Source organism: Oryza glaberrima, chromosome 6 (assembly GCF_000147395.1).
Source record: "Oryza glaberrima chromosome 6, OglaRS2, whole genome shotgun sequence".
NCBI classification, from domain to species: Eukaryota; Viridiplantae; Streptophyta; class Magnoliopsida; order Poales; family Poaceae; genus Oryza; species Oryza glaberrima.
The window spans coordinates 7,688,851-7,705,359 of NC_068331.1; the positions used below are offsets into that span (position 1 = coordinate 7,688,851).

A 16,509-nucleotide genomic window follows, 5' to 3' on the forward strand; every position below is an offset into this window, starting at 1 on the left:
TATGTGATGTGTTCATGATCTCAAATTAGTATATGATCTGAGTCTGAATTGGATTGAACCTGGAGCAGAACCATTTTGTTCTATCAGATATGAAGTTCTACATTGGATCTCCTTTTCTTGAAATGCCCAAAGTTCAAACCAAACATGCCGATCATGTGAAGACTGAAGAGCACAAACTGAATGCAGCTGGCTGGCATTTCTGTCGAATTCAAAACTGGGGGCAAACACCAAATTGAAATGTGATGAAACTGGTGATTGATGGTGCTGAAACTGTGAGGCTACAATTCCTATCTTTGGATGCCTTCTCCATCATCAATTCAACATTGTCCTCATGCACTGAATTCTTCTCCCGGCCCCTGATTGAGAACAATCCATGTCATACTCTCTGAATTCATTTCACTTGTATCAAGTTTTTTGGTCAGAAATCAATGCTCCACACAAGAGACTTGTGACAGGAGGCTTCAAAGTTCTCCTACAACATCTGCCCATTGGTTTCCCGCCTGCTTCCAAATCATTTGAAACAAAAGGTACATTCAGAATTTGAGGTCAGTTCTAATTCTGAACTTGTTTTCCTTTTAAGTGTTGATTAAGTCAAAATCATTTTGTTGGGTTGGTAGTTAGCTTCCTTGCAATCTAAACAGGATGTGCCTATAATAACTTACCTACTACTTACTAGGCCACTACACAATCAGCTCTACTGATGAAGAGCTGAATAGATGATGCTAGCTCATACTATAGTAGAAGGCTTGAAGCAACAAAAATGAGAAGCCTAGTTTAGTGTAAAGTAGTATATGACCAGTTATATGCCAAAGTTGATCCACTTTATACAAAGAGAGGATCACAAGTCAGGTCCAGGCTGGAGGCAACCAACTAATGAACAGCTAGAGAATTGAAACTGCAAGCCAAGTGCACTACCACTGCAGTGCAACTAATCATTGTCTGTTTTCTTTTGTCCCTTGCTTCACCTTCACTTTGCTTTTCTTTTCTTTTTTTACCACCCCATGAAGTGTGATGAACTCCTCCATCTGTCCACTGATGAGCATCTACTACCCCTAATTAATATATCCTCTCTTACACAAATGTCACATGGAAAACATCAGCATGATGGAAAAGAAAAATGAAAAAGCCAGCCATTGATATTGGTAAATTGGTGGTGATGATGGATGGATTGATGGTGCATATTGTAGAGATAAGTCATTTTCAGGTAGTGCTTGTTTTCGTCATCGCAAATACTAGTACTACTAATTAGGTGATGTTGTTAGCCAGAGAATCCAATGTTGTTTTATGATCATCCAGGCATCATGCACCTGCCTGCCTACACCGACACAAAATACTCCCATGTTGTAATTTGTAAATGGACACAATTAACACCCAATTTTTTATTTAAAAAATGTGCCAAATTATAAATAGGAACCAACCTTACATTTACATAGGACCAGAGTCTTAGGGTGCGATCGTTTTAGCAGTGGCGGTGGACAGTTTAGCCGCACGTAAAATGAGAAATACGATTAGCATATGATTAATTAAGTTTTAATATATATTTTTTATGAATAAATTTGTTGGATTTTTTTAACAACTTTTTTATAGAAAGTTTTCGCACGAAATTACCGTTTAGCAGTTTGAAAAGCGTGCTAACGGAAAATAGTAGAATCTAATTCTATAAGCTGAAAAGAGCACACCCTTAGTATTAGAGATGTTTTATTGTGCTTGGAAGGGATGAACCTAGATATTGAGGATGTTTTAAATGGGTAATATCTTTTCTGGTAAAAAGGAGTGGAATAATATCCTTGCCCTTACAATTTTATGCAACGATGCCATTTGTTGCCCTAAGATCGTGGGGATAATTGAGCCGCACAATGATTTTTAAATAAGGTGCACGCACCAACCAATTCAAAAAACTTTTAATCTACTTAGGAAAATTGGCCTATTTATGAATGGGTGTTTGGCGCGAATTTTTTTTTCCCGACGACTTATAAGCGAGAACCAATTTGATAGATGACTGCCACAAATAATTTCCCTACACAGACATACAATCTGAAGCAAAATGCTCTCCCCAACATTCGATACTTTGCCAGCCACACTCGACCAGGGCGGATCGCGCAATAGAATTTGAATGTTTTCCTATAAACGGAAACAAAATTTTTGTAACAAACACTTAGGCCTTGTTTTAGATTCCAAAAAATTTTAGCAAAAAACGTCACATCAAATGTTTGGACACATGCATAGAGCATTAAATGCGGATGAAAAAAAATCAATTGTACAGTTTACATAGAAATTGCGAGATGAATCTTTTGAGCCTAATTACGTCATGATTTGATAATGTGATGCTACAGTAAATATTTGCTAATGACGAATTAATTAGGCTTAATAAATATGTCTCGTAATTTACAGGTAGAATCTGTAATTTGTTTTGTTAGGGCATGTACAATGGTCTTTTTTTTTTGTTACCATGCAAGTAAATTTGATGACATGGAAGAAAGAGAAAGGAGGAAAGAGAAATATGGTTGTTATGCATGACAACGGTTCAGAGTCGACTCTTAGTATTTATTAGAGTAAATTTTGTTGCATGGAGGTGAAAAAAAGGAAAGAAGAGTTTGATAAAAATATTTTGATACATTAATGGTAGAGACCATATTGTCCCCAACCGTTGTAGGATGTTAGTCTCTAGATAGCGTAGAGCTCTACCTTTGTACATGTCCTTATTAGTCTATGTTTAATATTTTAAATATGTGTTCGTATACGTCAAAAACTTTACACCCAAATAACTAAACACACCCTTAATGTCATAAGATTTGTCCAGACTGTGAAACTTTTCTGGATCCGCCACTGACTTGACACACTGTAGCACCATTCTCTTTTCCTCTTTTGCACAACCAGATATTGCACCACTCGATATACTATTCGTTCTCCCCCTGTGAATGGGCACTACCGCACCAGGTCTTTTTCAAGTGAACTTAAGATTCTGAGAATTAGTTTATTAGTGGCCAGTTTCTAAGAATCTAAATAAGCTGATTTCTCAGCTTCTAGTTTATTTTTTGAATTCAGTAACTGCAAATTCCTAGACATATTGCGACTAATTTGCGAGACGAATCTTTTGAGCCTAATTACTCTATGATTTAATAATGTGGTGTTACAGCAAACATTTTCTAATGACGGATTAATTAGGCTTAATAAATTCGTCTCGTGGTTTACTGATGAATTTTGTGATTATGTGGTGCTACAGTAAATATTTTTTATTAGTGACTAAACACCTCATGCGACACCCTATATAATACGCCAAAACTTTATACCGCTGGATCTAAACACCTCGGCTGCGATGTCGTAGTGGCCGGAGGCTAGAATTAGGCCTGCAATGCTTGGTCTCTCCTGCAGAAACTTACTGCCGTTTTCTCATTCAATGGAACATGGTGGTGTTAGGTCTGGAGATTTATTCAGAAACGGCCATGGAGATGGAGGGGTAGATCGCCACTGTGTGTTTACAGCGGTTCGGCAGGAGTATTTTTGGACAGTGACATTGGAGTCATCTGTCGTTGCAAGAGATGATTCACGGTCAACGTCACTGTTGACAGTACGATAGTATCAGTCAACTTTAATTTGTACTAGGTGGCTTTTGAGTATGTTTGTTCTACAAATTCATGTATTAATTAACTCAATTGAGCACCTGTTAGGAAAGAGAGAACTGGTCCTAGTAGTCCTAAGCTCAATGCCGGTCTGTATCAATGACAACGTTCAAGATCCCAAGCAACTCATCTAGGAAATTGACAAAGCCAGGAGAAAATTCCAATGGGATGGGATGGAGGCAATGAGATCCATGGAGGCAGTGCAAAGTGTATTGGAAGAGGGTCTGCATGCTGATCAAGTATGGTGGATCCAGAGTCTCTAACGTTAAAAAATAAAAAAGGACGAGCGCTCCAGCTACGCTAGCTATGGTATGAGTGGATTAGCTCGAACAAACCATGGATAGGCATGCCCACACCAGGGGACGAACAAGACATGGATCTATTTGTAGCCTCTACAAAGGTTTTTTGGGAGACGGTAGAAAGGCACTCTCTTGGAAAACAACCTGAGCCTCTAGTATCCCTCTCAGAACAATCGCCCCAAACCTATACAAACACTCAAGAAGGAAGAAATAGGCAGTCCCAGAGGCCCTAAAAGGTGATGAATAGATTGATGACATTAGACACGACCAGTTCATAACACTCGTCGCTGAATTCTTCCAAGTGTTTGAATGCATATGGACCGCAAACATCACGCTAACGCAAGGGACTGCAGATAGCATCCACTGGAAATGGACAGTCAAGAGAAATAGATAATACACTGTCAAATCGGCGTACCAGATGCAATCCCTTGGCGGGGCCCCCTTGGCCATAGCAAGTATGGTGTGAAAGTGTTGGGCGCCGTCGAAATTCAAGTTCTTTGCATGGCTACTACTACAAAACATGATTTCGACGATCTACAAAAAGAATGGCCCTACAACTACTTATGTCAGTTCTTCTGGAGGAACCTCGAAACGGCACATCACCTCTTCAATGAGTGTCCAACAACCATGAAAGTCTAGGACGCAATGGCAACACGGACCCACCTCCTCCAACAAAAACCGTAGAATTTGGTTTGACACACCATCCCTTGAGGAATGGTGGAGCCAAAACGTCAAAGCGACAACAAAGGAAAAAGAAGAGCGGCGTCAAGTCAATTCTCATCCTAGTATCCTAGGAAATATGGAGGAAGAGGAATAACCGAGAATTCAGGAATGAAAAGCTACCGCTGCAACGGATCATAAATAGGGTGACCGACGAGATTTTATTCTGGCATGCGGGTGGAGCAAAAGGCATCAAGTCCCTGATGCCAAACGAACAAGGTGGCACTACATATAATCTTAACAAAGCAAGTGTAAACTCGGACATGTTGGACATCCCATAGTCGTTCCAATCCCCTTTTTCTTCTTTTCTTTTTTCCTTACATGTAACTCCTAGTCCATAAGGCTATTGTACAGTGTTCCCTCCTTTTTAATACAAGTACATCCTGATGAGGTTTTAAAGAAAATTGTGCCCATGCTAAGTTGGATCATTAGAGATGCCTTTCTCGAGTCAATGATTTATGCCTAAATACATTGTATTTGCTTTTCCTCCTAGGCATTGGATGTGGGCGTGGCCAAATTTCAAGAGCATATCGGTTGAATAAAAGTTACATATTTAAACAAAAAAAGAACAGAAGAACCACTTCTCCCAAAGCTCCAAGCTCCAAATTGGTTGAATATTTTGGCCAGCTGCAGCCACCTAAGCTCCAAATGCACCAAGTAGGGGTGAAGCACAATGCGGGATTTAGGGGTGAAAGTTTTTATCCAAATTATCCATTTGATTGGCATTGACGTCTGAATTATTCGATTGCTTCAAATACTATATGAGTCTCAAATTATCCGTTTTATCATGCAATCTTAATAAAATTAGTCGATTCGTATTTCATCAGCAGTTAATTCTGCACTTATAAACAACAGAATGTAAGGAAAGAACAGCACCATTGCTCAGAAAGGAAAGAACGACATCTAATTGAACAGCTCGTCACACTGGTGAAGAAACAAATCCACAATAGTGCCGGTTCCTTTAAAAACCGGGACTAAAAACGATTTTTAGTCCCGGTTTATAAGCGTAACAGGACTAGATGATATTTATTCCCGGTTGAGGTTACCAACCTTTTGGACTAAAGATGTTGGTAACCCCAACCGAGACTAAAGATCTAACTTTATTCCCGGTTGGAGTTACTAACCGGGAACAAAAATCAATATGTACTATATAATCCCTATTACTTATCCTCTTTTCCCGTCCACACAACGAACTCTTTCTCTATCTCTTTTTTCCTCTCTAACTCCCTATCCTTATCCTTTCTTCTTCCTTCTTCCTTAGTTCTTCTTCTTCCTTAGCCCGCTTGGATCGGAGCGAGAGAGGCCAGCCGCTTGGAGCGAGAGCAGGCAGGGCGGCAGCCGGCGCGGCGGCGCGGCGACCGGCGCGGCGGCGCGGAGGGACAGGCGGCGGTGGCCGGCCGACGCGGAGGGGAAGCCGGCGCGCAGCAGCGCGGAGGGCCGCGGCGGCGGCATGGGGGCCGGCCGGCGCTGAGGGGAGGCGGCGCGGAGGCTGGCAGCAGCGCGGAGGGCCGCGGCGGCGGCGCGGCAGCCAACGGCGGCGTGGCGTCGGGCAGCGCCACAAGGGCCAGCCGGCGCGGAGGGGAGGCGGCGAGGCGGCGGGCGGGCGGCGTGGCAGTGGCCGGCCGGCCGGCGTGGAGGCTAGGCGGCAGCGGCCGGCTGGCTCCTCTGTTGTTCTTTTTTTTTTTAAGAATTTGTGATTTATTGCAGCATCATGTGATGAATTTGATTTGTGTGTGATGTGAACTTGTGATGTATTTGTGATGAATTTTGTAGAAACTTGTGATGTAATTTGATTTGTGTGTAATTTTTTTTAGGATTTGTGATGTAATTTTTTAGAACTTTAAAATTTGTAATGTGGACTTGGTATCTTACTTCGATTTGGGATATGCATACCACCTATATTGGGGAGAAAATAAATAAAGGATATGCATACCACCCAGATTCGGGAGAAAATAAAAAAGGAAAAAAGAACCTGGTTATCCTCTTTAGTCCCGGTTGGTAACAACAACCGGGACTAAAGATACCCTATCTTTAGTTTACCAACCGGGACTAAAGATGCCCATCTTGGGCATCTTTAGTCCCAGATTGCTACTCCCGGTTGAAAACCCGGGACTAAAGGGGGTTCCTAATCGGGAGTAAAAAGGGTTTCTCTACCAGTGTCAACATCGCATGGCTCATCGATCCATCACCAGCTAGAACTTAATGCTTTAATTTGCTTGTGTACAATACCAAAAAATGGTTCGGTTCTAGAGCCAAAGATTGTTCTCGAACGTCCTTGAGAACGGGCTGTGTGCGTTAGGTAGAGGCTCAGATTTGTATCCTATTATTAGTGCTCCCAATTTAACTACTAGCAATATCAAATAATCGAGAGTAGTTCAAAAAGCCTAAATAATGTCTTTTTTCGCGAACGCGCAAAAACCTTACATGCATGTTAATATATTAGAAGAAGTTTTGAAAGTTTGTTACACAACACGAAGATCGGACCGACCATCTCAACCGGGGAACAAACAGAAAAGGAAACCTAAAAAAAGCTAGGTCCATTTTGTTAAACGTCCAACTCCTGAAACATAAGAGAGAGGAAGACTGGGAAATACTCCCTTCGTACTCATAAAGGAAGTCGTTTTGGACAGCGACACGGTCTCCAAAACACAACTTTGACTTCTTGTTTCTATAAAAATATTTATTGAAAAGTGATATATGTATACTTTTATGAAAGTATTTTTCAAGACATATTTATTCATATAATTTTTACATTTTCAAACTTAACAACTCGAGAGTTATTCATGATTTATATTCCCAAGGTTTGACTTAAACATTATCCTAAACGACTTACTTTACGAATACAGAGGGAGTAAGCACTACCCTCCCAAATAGACTTCCGAGAAATCTGGATAATGGCTTTACCACGAATAATTTTCTTTTCTTTTAACTACATACCTTGTGAAATTCATGTATATTTATTCATTCGGAGATATTTACAGTACTGAACAATACGATTATACTGTACAATGCAGCAAAGGATTGGTTGAATAAGAAGTGAACTCACGGCCACTGAAGTTGGGGAATAAAGAGGGGGCAGAAAAGATTGTTGTAATGTTGCTGCATGTGTATGGAATCTAGAGAGAGACCGAGATCCAAGAAAAAGCAGACTCCAAAGCGGCAAGCACACGAACGTGTCAGCCTTTTATCCTGCATTTCTGTCGTCATCCTTAGCACAGCATTTGGGAACCCCTTTGGCATATGGATGAACTCGGCTCCCTTTCCAAATGTTTGTCGATATGGACAATTTTTGTTTCAATTTTGACTTCTATTAATGGTTAGCCTAGTTTAAAAAAAATAGTTAGCCTACGAGGCTAGGCTAAAAAAAAAAGTTTCACTTGTCTTTATGCAGCATACTTTCGACCAATTATTACGACTTCCATATTAAAGTCTTAGATTTATTTCTTTTATCATCGAAACTAAGGAGAAACCAACTCTCATCCTAAGATCAAAGAGTGTATAAATGTATGAAACCAATAAATATTAAGGGTATATTTAAGAAAGTTTTTGATAGCTACAATTTCTTTCAGAATCAAAAACTCCTTCAAACAATCCAAATTTTCATCTATATTATAAAAATGTGTAGTTACAAAATCCACAAAATGAGTTAAAAGCCAACTAGCCGCTCCTCAGGATCTTAAACTCCATCAAACAAGACCTAAGATGGCTACTTGGGTTCATTTAATCTATCTTTGTATTTAAGTCTTAAATGTACAGAGACTACAAATATGACTATATTATTTGAGAAAAATCAGAAAATAAAATATGTTTAATACTTTTGGACATATGGAGTATATTAAGATAGGCAAATTTTGCTGAAAAAACATATTTGCGGTTTTAGTTGTAAGGCATGGAGAAGACACTCCCGAAATGTGAAAAAATTACTGCTACATAGCATACCCAATAGAATATTTATTTCCGATTCAATAGGAGAGAAACCAGATGAAAGTTCTGAAAGACCCCTAGACCCACATATCAAGTCTACATCTCCTTCTGTGAGCTAGAGAAGAAGGCTCAAGACAGCCACTGAGGAATGGAGGAGAGAAGAGAGGCGGTGGCCGCAGAGGTGGCCTACGCCAGACCTGGAGCTCCCCACCTAGATCCACGCTCACACCATGCAAACTCTCCAACTGGATCCGCGGCCGCCTGCTACGAAGCTTGCCGCCTAGGTTGGCACTAGCTCGTGCCATTGCGACAACCTGATCCATCTGGGGCACCTGCCACTAACAATACCGTCCTATCTAGCGTCATCGTCCTTGACGTGTTCGCCTCTCTAGAACAATTGCCGCCAAGGATTTAAATCTTCGGCTAAGGCCTTTAGCTGTTTGGGCTTTCAACAGCTATGATCAGCTATAGCGGGCTATAGTTGCAGCTAAGCTATTTAGCTGTTTTGCAAAAACTATAAAGGAGTCACAGAATAAATAGGTCATCACATGAACAAAATAAATAGTACAACACATTTCATCACATGGACATGATAATTTTTTCATAGTTCATACATGAACATGAGTACATGATAAATTGACACATGAGTTCTTGACATAAATAGTTCATCAATCATCAGTTCATCACAGAAAGGTCAAGATCAGAATCAATTACTAGCTAGTAGTTGCATATTCAAGATCAGGATCACTTACCAGCTTGGGGGAGGAGTGGGCCATTGTCACAGCCTCCAGGCGCGCGGTGGCCGCCGCCACCGCCATCGCAGCCGCCGCATGTAGGCGTCGCCTACGGGCGAAGCCGCAGCCGCCAACTCCGCCGTCTACGAGCGTAACCGCCACCGTTGCAGCCTCCGCATGAAACTGCCGCCACGCGCAGTAGAAGCCGCCAACTCCGCCGCCTTAGGGCGAAGCCATAGCCGCTGCCTTTAGGGCTCCGGGCGCAGCTGCTGTCGCCATCTATCGAGGAGAGGAGAGAGAGTGAGGTTAGGGTTATAGGAGAGGTAGATGGGCCTTAGGCCCGTAGCCAATTTCAACCCACAACCAAAGTTTAGCTGTCGCATGCCGCTAACTCAAGGCCAATTTAGCGGCTATCTCTCGCTAAACCCAGCTATTAGCTTCATAGATTATTTAGCAGTAAAAGTGGCATATCTTAGCGGCAGCTATAGCCGGAGATTTAAATCCTTAATTGCCGCAAGAGGACCCGGTGCTTGCCGGCAACACTAGGACCCAGTCTCGCTCCTAGCGTCATGGATTTGCGCTGCCTCAATGCTTGCTGGCAAAGCTAACTTCATCTGTATTGCATGCTCGCCGGCCGAGAACGAGAGAGAGCTAAGAGAAACAAAGGAGATGGAAACATGACATGTGAGTCCATCGGCCCGTTTGGTTGGAGGGAGTTTTTAGGAGGGATTGGGAGTTTAGATGGATGAGACTATTAACTTTTTGTTTGGTTGGGAGACATGGAAATTTTGGTGGGATGGGGATGGGGAATTGAGGAATGAACTCCTTCCTTTTCAATACCTGGGTAGGGGGTGGTAATTGGGAGAAAATTTCTCCTTTACTTTGCCTAAACAAATCTCAGCCATCCGTTTTCATTAATGACCACCTAAACTCCCTATCAATTTCCACCACCTCTACCAAACAAGAGACTGGGATGAAAAATCAAATTCCCATCTTAATCTCACCATCAATTTCCTCGTGTAAACTCCCAATCCCCTTCCCTCAAGTTGCCAAACAAGCCGTATGGGTATTTCAAAACTTTCACGCGGTTTCTTTCCTATTAAATAGGAAATGAATATTATAATTAATGCGGTGTCCAGCAGCAAATTTTCACATTTAAAAGTGTTTTCTTCTAAAAGTAACATCATGCAATATCCTATAGTTAAAACCTTGAAGTCAAAACATCTTGTAGTACGGAGTGGTAAGTACATTGAAACACAAAGCGTGAAAATCCCTAGCATCGAACAAACCGAACCATGAGCTGCATCTGCATTCATGTCTGAATTGTCTTGCAAACAAAAGTTAATTGAATAGGTGTTCGTATAGCATTACGACCATATATATACTCGAAAGAAAAGTTGAGACATTTCTCTCGAACGGATACTCGCTAACTTGCCAAGGCCCACAAATGAGAAAGATTGGGCCGAGCATTAACAGCCAAAGCAATGAGATTGTAAGGGCGTCCACAATGTGCATGCAAAAATGACCATTGGAATTGGAGAAAGGGCGAGAATATTGCTATGGTTAGCTTTAAGCTTAACGCAAACTGATGCCGACGGTCGATCGTCAACGAGTATGTATGAACATAGATGAGATAATAACAAGTAAAGAAAACCAAAACCGTCCCTCAACCTGGATTATTTATGCTCATAATTATAGCGTCGCATCCAGTTGAACAAAACCCAGAGCTACAATAAAACCAAGTTAACTTCTGTGTAAAAATGGAGCAATGGATCATGCAAAGCTAACATCAGTTATTATTGGTACACATATCTCTACTCCACAGAAACTCCCAATGGAACCTCTTATTGAGCACTCCACAAATATGGAGCCTGCAGGTCACTCTGCGAGGTTCCATCTCAACTTTTCAAAACTGTAAGAACAAAAAATTTAAAAGGTACACGTCGGTATCGTCGTGTCTCTCTATGCCTCGGCGCCGAGTTCCAACATCAAGGTGTGGTTCGCATCGTTGCTTCCAGGGCCACTGAACTGGATGGGACCTGTTTCGCAAGAAATTAAACATGTCATTGTTCTCTATGTTGCTGTTATAGTCATTTTGCACTACTTGCTAGCTATTGCATGTCCACGTACCAGGGCTGATGTAATGGTTCTTGAGGGACCACTCATCTCGCAATGAAGCAAACTTCTTAAACGGTGCCCCTGAAAATGGATGATAGATGAAATGAGATTTTGGGTAAAGGTCCATAAATCACATCACTGTTAGCGTTGATAATAGAAGTGCTTCGAACCGTCAAGTTCCACCATAGCCTTCTTGATCACTGGCTTGTACTTTCCTGATTGCAGAAAACAAAAAAAAAACATTAGTTTTACGATTTAAACAAGGAAATGACAGGTAATGCAATGCATATTATATGAAAATCTGACCCAAATTAGTTCCAAAAGTAACTTGAAGATTTAATCACATAGTAGGTATTTGAATAAACGGTCAAAAGAAATTTAATGAAACATAGCTAGCTAATCTCCAAGTGCAAACAACGGAACTGTAGAAACCTACCGTGCCTCCTCTCAACATCCATCAACGATGTCAATGCAGTTCCACCAACGGTCCATTCTTCCACAGGAGCAGCGAGGTTGCCAACCTGAGTAAAAATACAAACATAAGATCATGATCAAATCATTAGAAGTTCATCTGCCTGCGCTGGTTCGTAAACAAACATGCTGCAAACATCACTTCCAGAAAGCCCGTTCTTAGGTTCCAATCTGGGTATCCAACAAGTGACAGGGAACTATAGTGCGCATACCGACGTAATCAGTCCTGTCTTCCCACATTGGAGAAGTGCCCCAGAACCGTAGCCTAACGCATAGCAATAGTTAGAATCAAAAATAGTAGGAAGGCCACATCTTCCTTCATATCTGCAAAATTACACAGCAACAGCATTAGAGATGGAATTATTTTTTTGGAAAATGCAACAATTCATACATACCCAAAGAAGTGAGATTGGCCTCTGAAATGTGCGGGGTACTTCCCCTCAGCTTTTCTCTTCTCCAATTCAGTCTCAACCATGGCAATAAGCATTTTCTCTGTTTCAATTTTTGCAACCTAAAAACAAAAATTTCCAACACCAGTTAGGGACTTAGTATGACCAACTCTTCAGCAAAAAGTCATGTCAGCGAAGGGAGGACTATAACTGTTTACCTGAACATTTCCATGAGGATCTCTTTCAAGCAAAAGTTGCTCCTGGATGGTTTTGGGCAGGAAGTCAAACAGTTGCCTGGATTCTGGTTGAAGCTTGCTTTTCCAAGCCCCTGCCTCATCAACAACATCATGCGCCAAAATTTCATTCAATTCTGCAATGAGTTTTTGAACCTAGGAAAGAAACAGAATAAAATCAGTAATGCAAATCGTGACAACACAAATCACAGGTGAATGAAGATTGTCAAACCTCTGGGATGAAATCAATCAGACCCTCTGGGATAAGGATCACACCATAGTTGTAACCAAGTTCTGCACGCTTGCAGACAATGTCGGTAATGTAGTCGGTGACACTTTTAAGAGTTTCCTTCTTTGCAGCAACCTACAGTACAAAAAAGAAGTGTTCTGAAATGGTAATGATAATAAGCAAACAATATGCCATGTGCACTTTAGAAAAACTGCAGATCATCTCAGCAACATTTTACTCGAGTCAATTTCTAGTACCAAACTGTGATATAAAGTACGAGGTTTGTGCTATGTGCCAACACCGAATTGGGACCTGCAATGTTACTGTACAGCAACATACTGCAGTAGTATTAACGTATATACAATTGTTACAATAATCCGCTTTAAAGGAGACCTATTGTAGTTGTTAGCATTGACAGAAAAACAAGTGTCCATTGTCTATCTACCGCTTGCCCTTGTGATTGTGATGCTGACTTCCATGGAAATGCAACACCAACTGGGTCCAGGGACAACGAACCTCAATAAGGCCTAGTGGACTAGCCCCAATCATGCCCATCACATTTGGTAGGAAAAAGTGTAAATGAAATCAGCATGAAATAAACATGAATCGAAATGAATAGATGATTCCACCATTATGGAACAGTATTCAAGCTAGGAAAAGGTTGGAGTGTCAGGTCAATGTAGAAGATCATATATAAGAATTACAAACCTCTTCTCCAATGAGTGCAACATTAGGATGTGTTTGCAGAGCACACTCCAATGTAATGTGAGAAGCAGCACGTCCCATAAGCCTCACAACTACATGAACATAACAAATACTTATTAGTATTGTGTCAGAAATAGACAAAATAATGTTAAATTAACCATCTGCAGAAGTTGACACTCAAGGATTTTATATGTTAGCAGCATGTTGTAACAGCATTATGAGGATGTTTGAGGCCTTGTTGTATAATGTACGAAAAAATAAATACTACTACTAGGTTGCTGAGCATGTAATGACCTTCTTCAATTTAGTTATGGATAAACTAAATGACAGTATACTTTAATAGCCATGTACAGCTACTGTTGGCAATTATTATCCATGATCTCTTCAAACTAAACATAGTTTGCTCCTATCAACTCTCTTTCCATGTTTAGGAAAACAAAAATCATAGTTTGGCATATGTCTGACAACCAAAACAGAAACTTACAGTGGTAGTACTTCCCGGTTGAGCGTGCATCAGTCATAACATTACCAATCATTTCAGAGTATATCTGAAAAAGAAGATGGATCAATCGTTAACTTTTTTGAGGAAAAATCATCAACTTGTTATTATTGCCGTGATGATTTTCATATTATGTGCAAAATGTCCTAATTTCACCATGTGCAGTTGAGCAAGTGCATCAAGGTCATAAGGGTGAAAACTTCACAATCTACAGTAGAATTTGCTGAAATTTTGAAAACTGATGCACAAGGATCAAGAACCTGATACCTTGCAAGCAGTGTCAAACCCAAAGCTTGTTGGAACCTCCTTGCATTTCAGATCTCCATCAATAGTCTTTGGGCAACCAATGACACGAGTTTTCATGTTCTTCCCCCTACAAAGTTAAACAATCACTCACTTGTCAACAAGCATATAGTTAATATTGCCAATAAAACTATCGAGAATAATATCTAGATTCTCTATGTTGCAGAATTCAGTTAATGGCTCAATGCTATTGCAGACTTAATGCTTGTTTAACAGAAAACATCATGCAGAAAATATGCTTCAGCAACATACAACAAAAATAAGAGCTTTTTGTTACTGTTTGGAAAACTTTTTTCTGTATTTCCTTTCGGAATTGACCTGTTTACAGTTGACAGAGCATCAACAGTACACAAAGGTCTTTGTCAACAGCAACTAAAGAAAATTGCCTAAGAAGCAAAAGAACAGGGTTACACATATTAGGGGCCAACCTGAAGTACTCAGCAAGAAGGCATGCGTTTGTGTTTGAATCGTCACCACCAATGACAACAAGCCCATCCAAATCAAGTTTGTTTACAGTGTCTTCAGCTTGCTTGAACTGCTCAAATACATGACAGAATTTAAAATAAGAAAATGCTAGTGAAACTAGGCAACAAAATAGCCAAATACCCTGAAAGGCAGATAAAGGGATTAAATAAGCATTTGCACATAAAAGCGCAAAGATATACCTGCTCTGGTGTTTCAATCTTGTCCCTACCACTGCAGATCATATCAAATCCACCCTATCAAAAAGAGAAACAAAATTAAAATCGTACCCGAAATAAGAGAGCCCCTTAAAAAGGAAAAGTGTGTATATTTCATGCAGCGACCTAACCATCAGCAGTACTTGACACCTAGCATGATCATACTCCAAAAAAGAAAATGAGAATGTAATTATTTGCACCAAAAAAAGGGTCTTACCATATTTTCTACACCAGAACCTTACCTAACACCACCTACTAAACTAACATGATTTACAGAAAATCAGAGAATAGGCACCTGTCGAATTTTCGACCCAATAGCATGCTTAGTGAATCTAAGTTGCTATACCTGGTTTCTGTAGGGGTACACATAATCCGCAGTGAGCTCAACGTACTTGCACTTCATGACTCCAGCTGGACCTCCCTTGAATCCATACATGACGGATCCTTTTGCATATTCCTGCAGGTAATCTGGTCCGATACAAGGCAAGCAAATTCATCAAGAAATATATTTGGAACCACAATATATCATTAGTGCCTATTCGATTTTTCAATGCAACCGGGCCACAACTCACAATCAAAAAATAAGCAGATCTCTTAATTCTGGCCCTCGCTAAACAACCAAAATCGATCAAGATCTAAGAACTGTGCGCGTTCGATGCCAAAGCTTGTTTGGAGAACACCAACTCTAACTAGCTAAAACCACGATCCTATCCAGATCGCGAACACCCCCATCTCGAAACCACGAGCTTCAAATTCGCTTGTACAGAGAACTGATCCTCCATAGCCTTGGGTAAACAGGGTTAACAAACAGCTCGAGAACACTAGCGCACTCACCGAAGATGCCGCAGATGACATTGTGGCCGCCGGGCGCCTGACCGCCGGAGAGCACGACGCCGACCTTGAGCGGCCTGGTGGACGCCGGCTCCGGCGACGGCACCAGCGACACGGACGGCTGGCCGAACAGGTTGGGGAACAGCTTCGCGATCTCACCTGCACACCACCACCACCACCACAACCAGATCAAATCTAAAGCTCACACTAGTAACGAACACCAACCAAGCAGGAGGGCGAGATCCACAGAAGAGTCGGGCAGGGGACTGACCGGGGTTGCCGGCGGCGGAGCTGGCGGGGCCGTCGGCGAGGGCGAAGGGGGAGCGGAGGACGGAGGGGAGGGGGAGCGCGTGCTTGAGGCGGCTGGTCTGCACCTCGCTGTAGACCGACGCGAGCCTGGTGGGGGCGGGCGCGTTGGACGCCTGCGCGCCGTCGCCGCCGCCGTTCGCCGCCACCGCCGCCGCCGCCATGCGCCGCGAGATTTGGTTTGGTTTTGGAGTGGTTTCGGGGGTGGAAGAGAATATGCCGAGAGAGCTCAGTCGGGGTGGGTGGGTGCGACGCCGTTGGGTTTTATGATGAGCGGCGATTGGATTGGATCGGTGGGATCGCGCGGGGGGGGGGGGGGGGGGGGGGGGGGGGTGGGGGTTGGGTTGCTGGTTTTGCGGCGAAGCCCCTGGGATTTGTGGCGAATTTCCCAGTCTGGTCTGCGGCGGCGGGGACGTGGAAACTGGAGGAGGACTTGGGGGTGGTTTTG

General features: G+C 42.0%; 1 protein-coding gene across 1 annotated transcript; it reads right to left on the minus strand.

Moving 5' to 3' along the window:
• Positions 1-10,941: 10,941 nt before the first annotated feature.
• LOC127777159 (pyrophosphate--fructose 6-phosphate 1-phosphotransferase subunit beta-like) lies at positions 10,942-16,295 on the minus strand. Its single transcript, XM_052303698.1, has 16 exons — positions 16,027-16,295; positions 15,759-15,914; positions 15,271-15,392; positions 14,910-14,963; positions 14,673-14,779; positions 14,209-14,314; positions 13,927-13,990; positions 13,446-13,534; positions 12,741-12,872; positions 12,494-12,664; positions 12,282-12,397; positions 12,099-12,210; positions 11,852-11,936; positions 11,586-11,630; positions 11,428-11,496; positions 10,942-11,336 (listed from the first exon to the last, which is right to left on the minus strand). The coding sequence occupies exons 1-16, from the start codon at positions 16,223-16,225 to the stop codon at positions 11,260-11,262; spliced, it is 1,704 nt and encodes a 567-aa protein (XP_052159658.1). The 5' UTR covers positions 16,226-16,295; the 3' UTR covers positions 10,942-11,259.
• Positions 16,296-16,509: the final 214 nt, after the last annotated feature.